Genomic DNA, 13,465 nt, shown 5'->3' on the forward strand with positions numbered 1-13,465 from the left:
TATATATAGCTACTTGCCAGAGGGCTTTGTCTCAAATTGTGTAGAGATGCATCTGTCTCAAAGTCCATAATGTAAAAATGTCCTTATGGATCTAAAGCAAAAAGGGTGAACACGAATTCATTCACAGAAGTAGCAAAGAAACTCACTCGTTCTGATATTTTCTCTGAGTATCGAAAAAACGCTTCTCGAATTGAGTTTCTTGTATTGCATATAATACACTGTCGCCTTGCTTGTGTACTACGAGGAACATCCTTCTCAATGAGTTTTAGTGCTCGGGAAACTTGATTCCAGCAACCTCAGTTGACTTCACCGTTATTGCTAACAGCATTTATGCGACCGGTTCACCTCAGGTGGACTGGTTGAGAACCATACTGTTTCAACCACGTAACGGGTCGCCACACTATAACCCATACATGTGGCGAGGGCTCTACACTTTCGTTAGTCCTACCCCCTGAGGTTCAAGCACGTTGCTGTGCTCTCGCTCTGGTTGCTGACTTTCCGTACTGTGATCGTCTGACACTGATCTGAGGCGGTAACAGTATCCAGTGTTACTAACGCCACTTGTGCCGATACAAGCTGTTGGGGGTTTAATCCTAGTGGACCGACAGACGGTCAGGCTGCCCAGACAGTCACGACCCACGTTATTGTATAATGGTGTAGACACATCGTTCGTGCACGTTCACGACGGCCAGCCGACGGACACACTACAAAACAGACAAGCACAAAGTCCCAAGGGGATACTGCTGCTGCCGTCAGATTCTACTGGCGAGATCCTGCGGCGGCATCAGGAATGCTGCTAACAAAACGCTGCTGCCGATATAAACGTTCAAAACAAACAGATACAGGCTTCAAAGGCTGGGCACATATTATGGACAAGTGAACGGTTCTGCGCGACAGCCAATGTGCCGGTAGTAGTAGTAGTAGCCAGCGAAACCGAAATAAAATTTGCTCAAGGTCGGCCTCCATGACCTCTGCAACATGGCGTACAACAATGAATACAAGGGAAGGTTCTATCAATTGCAAGAACACCGTAGCCTAAGGTATGAATACTGCCTCTCCTTTAACGCCACGATTATCTGATCATCAAAATCGACGCTACAGTCAAAAGCAATGCCAATTGTTAAATGCACATTCTGGTTTAGTTTAACTAAGCCGACGCACGTTTGATGTCTGAATAGCTTTGTGCCAGATATGGTACGGGCGAACTAGCAGTAGTAATTGGTTGTAGTGGAGCCTAAATGGCAGAGCAAAACAGGCAGAACTCCCCACAACACCAATATATGCGTGAAGAAGGGGAGAAACGAATGACGAACCCCACAGCCCCGAGTTCTGCAGAAAGCTAGGGGGTCACGACACAATGGATGGCCGAGCACCATAACTGGCTGTTAGAGGCCTCTTTCGTCGGACAGTATACATATGCAGCATCAGCTATTTGACCGAGTTCCTGCAAGATGGACGTGAGACTTTACTGTAGCACGATACCTCCACCCCTCTCCCCAATCCATGACGTTTGCATCGATATTTTAGATAACGACCCCGGTTTTTTTGCCGTTGGACTGGCTGTGCTCGGATGCGCCGAACACCAGACGGTGCGTTGACGTGCGCCTGATTCGAGTACGAACTGCTACGGCAGTTCTACGGAGTGTTTCGTACAAGCGACAGGTTTATTTTAGTCCACAAAGCCTATTATAGATTAGAAAAAAGCCATTACTCAAACTATGGTAGTGGTTCATCTTGTATCGAATAGCCTGTCGGTGAAAACTGATTAGATGTAAGTAGCTATACTTCATAAGGTATAGCTACTAACATCTTTAAGTTCATGGGCTTAATTTCCGATGTTGCCTAGTTGCAGATGTAGATTGAACGGGTCTGAACGGATACTCTAGCATTTGATAATAGCTAGGGATATTATTAATGTATCAGTACTAGCAGGCGCCGGTCTAGTAATTTAGTGACTAGTGTGTATGCTGCTAGGAAAGGCTGCCTCCAACAATGAAGAAAGTAGTCAAAGATTTATTTTAAATGACATTAGAGTGAATTATACTCACTTATTTTTCGAAAATGTGAGAGCTATAATAGACTGCAATAATTATTCAGTAATAGGCAGGGGAAATCTGTAATTACTGTGATAATCGTTTCTCGCAGCTATATAAGCTAGATTCGTTTGGGCACCGGGTGGCATTAATCTTGTGTATTGGTATCATCGTAAAGCGACCCGAAAAATAACAGTTATGCCTATCCGATCTATTTTTTATCCCACGGGTCTGTTGACATTCAACTCGTCTCCCGCTGGCGAAGCGGGAACAATTGTTTTCCACTTATCACGTTTATGTCAGCGTCCTACGACCAGCGACACGGACGGCTGGCTGCTGTATATGAAATTGCTTGATAGCGATTAGTGAAATCAGTTATTAATAGATCATTTCTACCCGGCAATTTTTTTTCATCGCAAGCGTCTTTGGTCAAATTAGGACATTTAACTATTTTTGATCCTAAATATCGTATGTTTTTAAAAAGCATATTGAACCCTTGCACAACGTAAGTACTAACCTCACTCTATGAGTGAATAAATATTAAAATCGGTTTTAGTCCTAAATTCTAAACGAACAAATATATAATAAGGTAATAAAATGTTACCTCTGGTATCGAGTTGCCGTGTTATCAAAAATTGCGATAGTCACCCGTGCGTCTCCCTAGCAAAGTATTTTAAACTGTGGGAAAGGAATAGTCCTGTGTACGAGTCTTTTCGACGAGTTTCGAGCTTTGGTGATATTCTATCAATTCTCTTTTATTCAACATCAAAAATTTTAGCTGTAAGTCTGTGTCACTTCTTTTCAACAGTTTTCGACCGAAACGTTTGTTTACATAAACTGAACGGTCTTCTGATCGGTTCTTCTTCCCAAAAATGTGAGAAAATCTTACATCCGGTACCACCGGCAAACTTTGTAACAACTGAATCGTCCATGGCTGGGCTGGTCCTCCGAAGAACATTAGAAAAAACTGCTGCGGATATTTTAAACCTCGAGCCCCAAAAGTTTAAATTCGAAAAAAACGTAACGCCACTGAACCGGAACAATGTACTTACATTAATCATATATCTCTACGGTAGTTGATTAGGCTATCTTGTAGTCAGTTAAACGCTAGTAGAAGAGTTACCTGCGCGCACCGGCACTCAAGTAAATGCTAGTAGAAAAAACGACATGACGACAAATAACAACAAGAATCACCCGCAATTGGGGCTAATAGCAAGCCCACATAGGCCGTTATAAAGCTCCACAAAGTGTTTCGAATAATTCGAAGTATCGAAACATACTCCTAATTTTTCCTAATAGGAATAAAAGCTGCACTAGGCACCGCTAATATATGAATGATGTGTCGTTTATAACATTCGGGTGCGGACGCATATTGCCCAAAATGATTGAAAGGTATGTTTTATGTCGTCTACGATATTAGGCTTTTTTAGAAAACATGACGCATCGTCTGAAACGGCTATGTTCTAGGAACGTATCACAGAAGCTTTGCAACTATCATTATAAATAAAATTTCAGAATTAAATCCTACAACATGTTGAGCCAGACTAGCGTCATCGGCTTCGACCCCTTCAAAGTCTAGGTTTGTCTAAGGGTCGTTCAACATGAAAGAGCGAACATCTGATGTTTCGAGCTATATCAAATTGCTCCTATTTCATCTCCCAACCTCTAAACAGGTGATGGCAAGTTACTTTACAGCGGTAACACAAATGAAGCACCTTTCGTACGTTCGATCCAGCCCGCCTAGCCTGCCAACAAATGCATATGGCGCTGGCTATCTATGCAACATCCGGTACGGCATGGTACCAAAACGCATATACGCTGCACCATTGCCTGAGTTTAGGCTGACTGAGAAGTTAAGCTAGATCGATTGAGATATAAAAAGCTGCACGACACTCAAGATTTCGTTGAACTAACGCTACCGCTAGAAACGTTAGAACGTTTGTTTACAAAATAGACAGCGTACAAGAAGTTCCTGTGCAATCGATGGACCCTGATCATCGCTTATGAATGCTAATAGGTGATAAACTGGCCGAGCTTAACTTTGATTGAGATAGACAAGAACTTGATTAGAGAAATGTTATTATCAATATACTATTTGTACATGTGGCCTCATGCCGAAATCTTAAATAGAGAAGGGCCATTTTGTTGTAGTATTTCATTGAGTCTTTGTTTTTCGAATTTTTGTCGGTTACAGTAACTTTACCACCATTAACGTAAGTAATACCTGAACCAGGGTTAATTTTCTGAAACGGTACGAATGTTTGAGCGGCGCAAATTAACCTTACGGTATAAAGCAGTGTATGCTAAGCTTTAAGACACTGTAAACATCTACATCCACGGATGATAAATTATAAGGGTTGCTACCTTGTCGGATTATCTACATAAACGGAGATACGTCTACCGCGTCGATAATCAAAAGTAGAACTTATCAATGAAGGGTACCACTATTTTATGTTTGTTTATCTACAACAACGTTCCAGCGCCTTGGCGTGCATTTGAAAAGGTTTACTGGAGGAAATACTCGGCTACTGATTTTGCGAACTTTTGACGTATAATGTTTAAGATTTTTTAAAAAATATGAAAAATGCTTCAATCATCGAGCGGGTTTCGAATAAAGCTTAGATGCTCCTTAAAGATATTTTTGTCAATTAGTACCACAATCAATTAATTTAAAAGCAATAATTGTACAAACTTTTTTTTATACATAGTTTTTTTTTCTTTTTATATCTAGCTAACTTGCTTTACAAACTACAAGTAAACATAAAGTCAGTTTACGAGCCACAAAATTTGATACGTATTTACGGTATTCAAGATTTGTTAACGACATTGTAACTTTCAGATCACGCATTCAATTAACCGCTGTCTAATCACGATTTTTAGCGAAAAGACCCTCTCGTGGGATTGTATTGCCCGAAGGGTATGACGGAACATTTCTGAATTGAACGTTTCAATTTAAAAAGTAAACTGGGTTGCCCGCCAGCGTTCGTCCAGCCCCACCATACGCCAAGACCTAACCGAATTCGTGTACGTATATGTTATAACCTGCAAGATCAATACGAAACCAATTTTGACACTATATCAAGTGATACAGCGTTCTTATGTAGAAATCATCACTGCGTATGTATTGTGATTAATACATTCAGATGGGCTTACAAAAGTAAACAATAGGAGACGGCGTTAAGGAAGTAAGGCACATACGCACGCCATATCTATGAGTTACGTTACGTTCCGCTCATTGTATATATACATACAATGGACATGAAAAATCAGCCATGGTCATAATATACGAAGGTGATTGCTAACACGGCTGTAGTTCAAATCGGTTGCTTCATGTCATGAAGTCTTAAAGTTCTCCTGCTCTCAGCAACTTCAACAACAACTATGATAGAAGCTTAAATGTCGATTTGTTGCAAACTAGCGACGCTTATATCTAGTACTGACTTCATTTCGACTCAATGTCGTTACGGGTTCAAAGTTAGCGCCAAATGCATCCCAGTTCCCGTGCGTTCAAATCACTTCCCTACTGAACATGCGCACGTAGGAAAGCAATCGATATTCTCGTGCCTATTTTCGAAATCTCGCTTCGGCTTTCAAGCGACAAGGCGCTCAAGTGAACGCCCTTTAACTAATGGAAGTGCCAATAAAATTTTCTTGAACTAAGAGCAAGATGTATCGCAAACAGAAAAAAAAATAAATCAGGATGAAAAAGATTATTCTCTACCTAGTTTATTATCGTCTCTTATGGAAACGTCCGTAAGCTTTGCATAGCCTTACAAAATGTATATATCCATTCAAATTTTTATTACTATATATATATATATATATATATATATATATATATATATATATAGTAATTTATTGAATAGGTAATTATGGGTACTTTGTTTTCCGTGCTTAGCGTCCATTTTTCTACGACATCTGTTGTTGTTAGGGCCGTTTGTGGTAAGGGTCATTTCGAAATCAATGAGCAATTTGAAAGCCAGAAGGTTATAGGTTTTTTGGCGCAAATATTTTATAGAGGCGCTTATACTGTTTGAATGAAAAAATTTAAATATACTAATGGCAGCTTGTAGGCTTTTTGGGAAAGGCCAGTACTTTTTATTGTATCTCATCGCATTATCCGGAATGTATCGCGTGGGTAGCGTGACCCTCCACGTTGTGTCGGGGTGAGAGAACGTGGGGTTCATTCAGCTGTGACGATGAGGCACACTAGAAACCTGCCGGATCATACCTTTACTATGCATCAGTTTTACATGATATGTTTTGGCATGTCCACCGCGGGCCAAAGCCAACAGCAGCTTAAACAGGGTTTTCCTAGATTGAAAACAATCGTTTCCAGTGAGCCTAGATCCGACTTGCACAAAGAGCGTTCTTAGGTAACACGTCGGTGGATTTCTTGTCTAAAGAGACCCAACTACGCGTACCCTAAGCGAGCTGCGTCACTGCACCTTGTTCCGACCTAATATCCCGTGTTTAATTTAATTCACCTACTCATTTCTCAGACCAAGATCTGTAAACGTTTCAGAACGCCAGTTATCTGCGATAGTCGAGTATTCGGCATTACTCGCAGTTTCAACAGCAACGCTAAGAAATTTTTTCCGTATATAATAAACAATGCATTGGTAATGGCATGGCTTATTTCCGTTCGTTTAGTTGCCGTTCTTCGTAGAGTTTATATCGAAGCAGCAGGCTTTACTCCTCATACTTGCCTGTCTAAGTGGTATGGCCTTTTTGTTGGGTATGGTAAAACTGACCTCTGAAAGGTTCCCCTCAACAAAAGGTCACGTTATGAATTGCGCCTGAATTTTTTTTGTTGATTTTTTTATTTGTTGAAACGCGTTGTTAAATGAGCAAGTGAAGATTCCTCAACTTCATTAGATATCGCTGCCGTATTAGGCATTATTATTACTATTATTATTAGAGCCGCACTATTGAAAATATAAATAATTCGTAGAAATATTAGAGGTGTATGCCTCTACATATATATATATATATATATTCTTGCTATAAGGTCAAAATTCATTATAAGAACTAATGTAAATAGTTCCGCTGAAGGAACGACGGATCATTACTCAGATTAGCTCAATGATGACTTCTTTCATACACAAGAACGCTTAAGTGATTTAATTCAGTTGTGCTCCCTATTCTAGGCGCAAAGCGTGATAAATATTGTCTACAAAAATAACTGGTATTTTGTCATTGAAGTCTAACAAGTACAATGATTGACTATCTAGCGCGAAGTCCTTAAATATTACAAAATTCGAGGTAAGTATGTTGTAAAGCGTATCGTAACTGGAATACAGGAGAAATACTGCTGCCATAGTCCCTGCTTTATGTTAACGTTTCTACTTACGTGCTAAGTGACTTCTGTGTGTTCTGGTGGATATGATGATTGCTCTGACTGTGGTTCTGATTCACGTGTGGGTGATGCGAATTCGACGTGGTCACGTCGACTTGGAAAGGATCGGTATCCAGTGTGATGACTACAGCTGGCGGAGGCGGCGTTTTCGTCTTCGCCATCGCCCGGAGATTCGTCCGATTGTCGTTCTCATTACCCATTACGGACACTCTTAGTCACGCCCACAGCAGGAACTTTGCCTAAGACTCAGTAGCGAGCAACAGAAGAAAAGCAGCCCGCTTATTCGTAGATTAGACGGGACGCCAAGACCAGGTCTAATCACGCTTCAAATACACACACACACACACACACACACGCACGCAGAGAGACCTAGATTAAGACGACTAGAAACGCGTCAGGAAGGACCAGGCTTGGTAAAAGTGGTCAAACTTTATTCGACATCGGTATGCCTTGAACAGGCTAAGCTGATTTTCGCTTTTCCAAAGATTATTGCTGTCAATATCTTTACAACACAAGCGGAAGTTCGGCCAAGCTGCGCCTTTCCCCCCCATCCACTTCTTTTGTGGCACAGTAGATACAGGCAATAGCAAAACTTGTGACATTTTATGCACTATTAGCATAAATCGAATAGCGTTCTTCGTTTTTACATCATCTTCAGCACGTGAATTTGATTAGCACCATGTAAAAACGGGGGGCTAAGATCTCCCGATTTCATTGCGTTTCCAATCGTTTCTATTTTTTACAGGAGCTTCAATCCGCTTGTGGGCGAATTCTTATCCGTCGTATCATCGAACGTTTGCTGCCGCACAAAGTTGTGAAAAAATCCGGAAGGCTGCCTGCAAACGGTCGCAAGACCTCCGTTAGCGGCGTCAAGTGGTGGCCAAGCCTTGAAGAGGGAGCAACAGAAGCAATTTCGATTGCAACATCTGGCCCGAAAGCCCCTCGGGCCGCCCCGTGGGCTAAGTCAGGAATTCGTCCCTCTCGGATGGTTTTTTTTCGTGCTGTCGTACAACACAGCAACAAACCTTCTCTTGTGTCAGTGCATGCGGTAACGTAGTGGAGTAACAATTAGCGCTGTCCGTGGCAAAAGGGCAACTGTAAGGAAAAATATGAAATCAAAGAAAATTGAAATACATTTTATACATGTGCATGGGCTATAATAGTTTTCTACAACTATTAGAAAAAGACGACTAAATTTACATAATTAGTTAGATAATATGAAAATGTGTGAGTAAGTTTTAGAAGTTTATGTTATTTACGACTGTGACCAGTGCTAGAATCAGCATCTATTTTTGGTAATGATCAAAATCTGACGGCGTACCTGAAATGGGCGTCTAACAAAAACTCTAACCGATTTTAATAGCCTCTGAAAGTAATCCGCTATTTACGAAACAGACGTATGACTAGAACCAGACGTCGCCGATAATTCGAGCCGTACGCCACCTACGCTATATCTGGTAACGCAATCTGCACAAGAAACGGAGCGTTTATATTAAGCTAGAACAAAGTCTAGTCTACTTACTTAATCCTTAACGTTTGCTTTGAAACTAACTTAGTGTAGGTTAAGAAAGCTATTACGAAAAGGTGAACTTTCGCGCTCCCCTAAAGATGATTGATTTGGAGATACGGACATTGCGAAATAATGTCTTTGGTAACGAGTGCTTGCCGTTGTTCACCTGTATACGATTAGAACTGAACGTGCAAATGGTAGTGTCTAACAATACGATAATTATCAATTCTAAAAAATAAATTCATAGTTGTATTATTAGGCATTCGCAAGCACAACGATTGGTTCAATACGGGGTGGCGGCAAAATTCAAATTGTGCATTTTATAGAATGACATAATGGTTAATTTTGTGAGCTAACAGTTTTTCATAAGCCAGAATATTTCGTTTACTAAAATTCGGCGGACTGCGAAAATACTGGCACGGTAGATCTACACTAAAAAAGAAATAAATCAGCCCTTCGGCAACGAGCTAATGCAAATACGTTTCAGTTAACAGAAGTTAATGATTGATACAAGGCGGCATCTACACGATTGTATCGTCGATGTTGGTATAGATTAGGCAGACTCCGTCACTTAGGGTGCAGACAGTACGGATATATTAAGCTTATTTTCCGACTACAGGTAGACTTCATAGGTTCTCTGACGTGTCCTTTTACCTAAGCAGACTTCTATGCCGTTTCTTGTGTTGTGTCAAATCAATTATTCAACGCAAGTTTCTGTACGTAAACGTTTTGGGTTGAACCTGCCCATGGTCCCTCGAGGCGTTTTAGCAGCCCCTCCGAGTTCTTTGATCGTGCAATTAGGCCGTCTAATCTAATCGAGCATCACTAAGAACCTATGACACTACGTAGCAACCTATAGAGAGACTGTACGGAAACAGTTCAAGTATGGCGGTTGAAGGTATCGTGGCCTCTGCCTTCGATTTGCGAATTCGGCTTCGCCCAGTAATCAATGGCCTGAGCTGGCAAAATCGATAGCCGAAAATATTTTCGAGGGATCAAATATGACACGGGATCGCAGCTTCCAATTGCGTGCAACGGTGTTACGAAAAACGTAGTTTACTTCGGCTTGCTATTTTGCCGTAACGACAACTTGAAATCTGAATGGGTTCTAGAAATATAGGGTTCTACGCAGTAGCCGCTATGAATGGATCCTCAAATCTCGATCACTGAAACAAGCTAATTAAATGGTATTTTATATTACTCGAGTTAGAAGTGATCTACATACGCAACAGAGACTTTAAAAAATATATACTAGACTATAAAAAATGCATCAGCAGCTACCTTACGAAATCACAGAGGGCGATCAATAAAGCGCATTGATATGCAAGCCAAGATAACAAGCTTTAACAACAAACACTTACTTGTATCTATTGGAGCGTATCGACATTTTCGTCACGCGGTTCGAGAAATGAGCCTATTTTGGTTACATATAAAAGCAATGCTATAAAAAATTCGAAAAGCACATTTGCAAAATTAGATGCAATCTGTTTGCAAATGTTGCCTGGAGGGTGGACGACTGTTCTTCAGATTGCTGAGGTGTTTCTGTGGCGTCGTCTGCTCTATTGCCACCTTCGGCCTTCTCGAATTCGTGTAAATCGCAGTGATTTTTCTGTCGTGGCCCTGCGTAGGTGCCTCGAGGCTCTGAGATCGCGATTCCCACCAATGTTCGCTGTCGGATGGCGAGTTTTCTTTGCACTCACTTTGAGCTCATATGAAAGCATACGATTTGCGGCTAAAGTCGCTCGCAGCGGCACTCGAGTCCGGGCATCAACGCCATTCCTCGAGATCATACTGCCACCTTTTTGCATAAATATCACGAGATAGCAATTACTGCTTAGCGGCAGCCCATGCTAGACGTATTCGAGGATCATTTGGTTGAGATACGTGTATGTGGATATGAAAGCTCGTTTAGAAATATTATGTTCATTATGTGTATGACGACGCGCATACACATAATGGAACTAATATTCCTTAAGGCAAGATACTGAGCTCGGAAGACATCATGGGGAAGCACCTCATAGATGGCAGCGACCCGCAGAAGCTCAATACAATACACTGGGCCGTGCCATGTGCACCGATTGTGCGCTTTGTCAAATGTTTCTCTCTTTCTAATTTAAAACAGCCGACCGCTAAGCCGTTGCGAAAATGTACCATACACAACACTGTTACAGTTAATCGACGTACGTACGTACGCCCTATCAACACACTATCATTTTCTAAATTGGTGTAATAAATAAAACCTCTATCCGAAAAACCTAGGTTAATGTTGTCGATTTTGGTTCAACATACGCTCAGCAGCTATAAACCCCGAACCATAGTGAGTGATGATTTTACGTTATTTTTGAACAGATAAAAAAAACAATGGTCTACTCACAATTATAACATCTTACGAATATCTACAGAAACAGTTATAGCACTGGGTATTTACCCCGGTCGTGATTACGCGGTGCAGCACAATTAAAAAAGAAGCAATAGGACAAACAGATATAGGCATCATCTATTTGATTCGCCAATTTGCACGTCCTATTTTCTACCTTACTTCTAGATAGTAAATGTTGCCATAAGCCAACCCTCTGAAGGGAATCCAAGAAAATATCGAAATTACAATATACCCTAACAGAGCTACGTTGTAAAATTACGCGCAGATCGACTCTTTGGAATACAAGCGCATCCCAATCCTTCAGACCAATTCATGCCCATGAATAAGTCTGTACTCCACATGAACGTACCCAGTATGCGAACAGCGAAACCAGGCTAGAATAGCAAATTCTATCGGTTGTTGACGTTTCCGATGACGGCATGAGAGCGTTTCGCATACACTTAAAATTTCAGGCAGCGCGATCTAGTACATTATGGGGTATTTCTATATATCAGCGTAAGCAGCAAGCTGGGTAGCGTGAAGCCGAGTGAAGAGATCGAAAGCGTATTTTCTCCACTGTATCAACTCGCATGAAGGCCCACGACGAGCAACGAACCGGTCCGCTATGACTTATATATGTGCACCTATAGAACCTTGGAAAATGCATCGACCGTAACATTGAAGATAGGAGATGGGAGGGGGGCACAAAACTGTTTATGCTACATTTTGGCGACCTGACCATTTCTTGGAACTTTAGGTAGTTTTAATTTGCCATGCAGGATACCAGTTGGGTTACCTGCGCCAACCGTCGGATTAATCTGTCATTTTGTTATAAACTAGGAATCTGTAATGTCTCGTATTGATTGTCCCGTATATATATATTAGATAAAAACGATTAATCAGGCGCACCATTAGAGCACTTCAATCGTTGAGACGGCTAAAGTTTACCTATCGGTCAGAACTGAGCAAGTTTTCACATTATGGCAGACAGCTCTGCAGTCAGAAGCATGTGGTTCGCGTCTGGAACGCGACAGCTTGTTTCATAATAAGTTTTTAGCTATACACATATATATTATAATTGAATCAGGCCCAGCCAATGATATGTACGATACGACAAGTATGATAAAATAAAGAAGCAAGCAATATTATCATTTGTTCATTCCTATGTCCGATTTAGGTATTTGGTCGGCGCTTACCGTGAATAGCCGACAGTATTGCACCGTATCATGGCATCACGTTTGACTGATCAATAGGTCTGCATAAAAGAAAACTGATGTTGTCGATGTCATCAAAATTGTACGTTTCTCCAAACAAGTGTTCTGCTTTTACCAAGCGAATAGAAAAAGCCAGATGGCGGCAGGGGTTTATTCTGTGCCAATCGGACACGTCAACGATCGACAGTCAGATGTCCGGCCGGCCTCAACGACATGAAACAGCTTGTAGTAGCCCCCAAATGGAAGTAAGCTTATTAAGCTTACAGAGATCGACAGCAGAAGCGATCTGCCGGTAGGATAACAATGCATAGGGCCATCAAATGCCCACGCATTATTAAATTGATAATATGTCGATTTAAACTGAAATTATGTCATGCAGCCTAACGATAGGACCATCTCAGAATAGCATATGTGCTTTTTTCATCATCGTGATCCAATCGTTTCTTGTACAGCTCTGCTGATAAAATCACTACTACTATTTCTATAAATATAGTATAACTTTATGAATGAATTACTTTCACATATATGTTGTAAGTCAAATTGTACTAGCAGTGGACCCTTAAAGAAAAACACATATGGCATTCATGACAACGCAGTCCGCTGTAGTAAGAAATAGACTACATTTGCAAACAGGCAATCAAGCACGAAAAACTGGTATTCTTGGAGAACAGTGCGTCGAACTGCAACAATATTAATAAAAAAAAAATTCACTGTTTTTCTGTTTGCCATTGATAACTGCGGCCCACTTTTCAACCCATTGTCGATAACAAATGTGGACATATTTAATAGCGTACAAGCGGGCTATTGTAGCTAGAAGCAGATAGGCAGTCAGCCTTTTCAGCGTAGTATTCGGTACCTAGTAAGGAGACAACACTGCTCCCAACCCAACATGGCCATTGAACACGTGTTCAGCAACTACAATGAAATATAAGTATACATTTGAAGTACAACTATGGTGTGACAAGAATAGACGCAGACACTTTCGATGAC

General features: G+C 41.0%; 1 protein-coding gene across 13 annotated transcripts in view; it reads right to left on the bottom strand.

The window, feature by feature from the left end:
* Positions 1-13,465, bottom strand: part of LOC111259180 (solute carrier family 35 member F3) — a 107,797-nt gene that overhangs the window by 67,374 nt on the left and 26,958 nt on the right. For 12 of the 13 annotated variants that reach the window (XR_015310465.1, XR_015310464.1, XR_015310466.1 and 9 more), the window contains one exon: positions 7,387-8,487. Coding sequence is in view for 10 of the 13 variants with exons in the window: in XM_022830967.1 (XP_022686702.1) it covers positions 7,387-7,592 (206 nt within the window). In the remaining 3 variants the exon portion in view is untranslated. Of the gene's footprint in view, positions 1-146; positions 419-7,386; positions 8,488-13,465 lie in introns of those variants that run through there. The other variant, XM_022830975.2, reaches the window with a different exon arrangement.

This window comes from Varroa jacobsoni, unplaced genomic scaffold, assembly GCF_002532875.2.
Source record: "Varroa jacobsoni isolate VJ856 unplaced genomic scaffold, vjacob_1.0 scaffold_302, whole genome shotgun sequence".
In the NCBI taxonomy this organism is placed as follows: domain Eukaryota; kingdom Metazoa; phylum Arthropoda; class Arachnida; order Mesostigmata; family Varroidae; genus Varroa; species Varroa jacobsoni.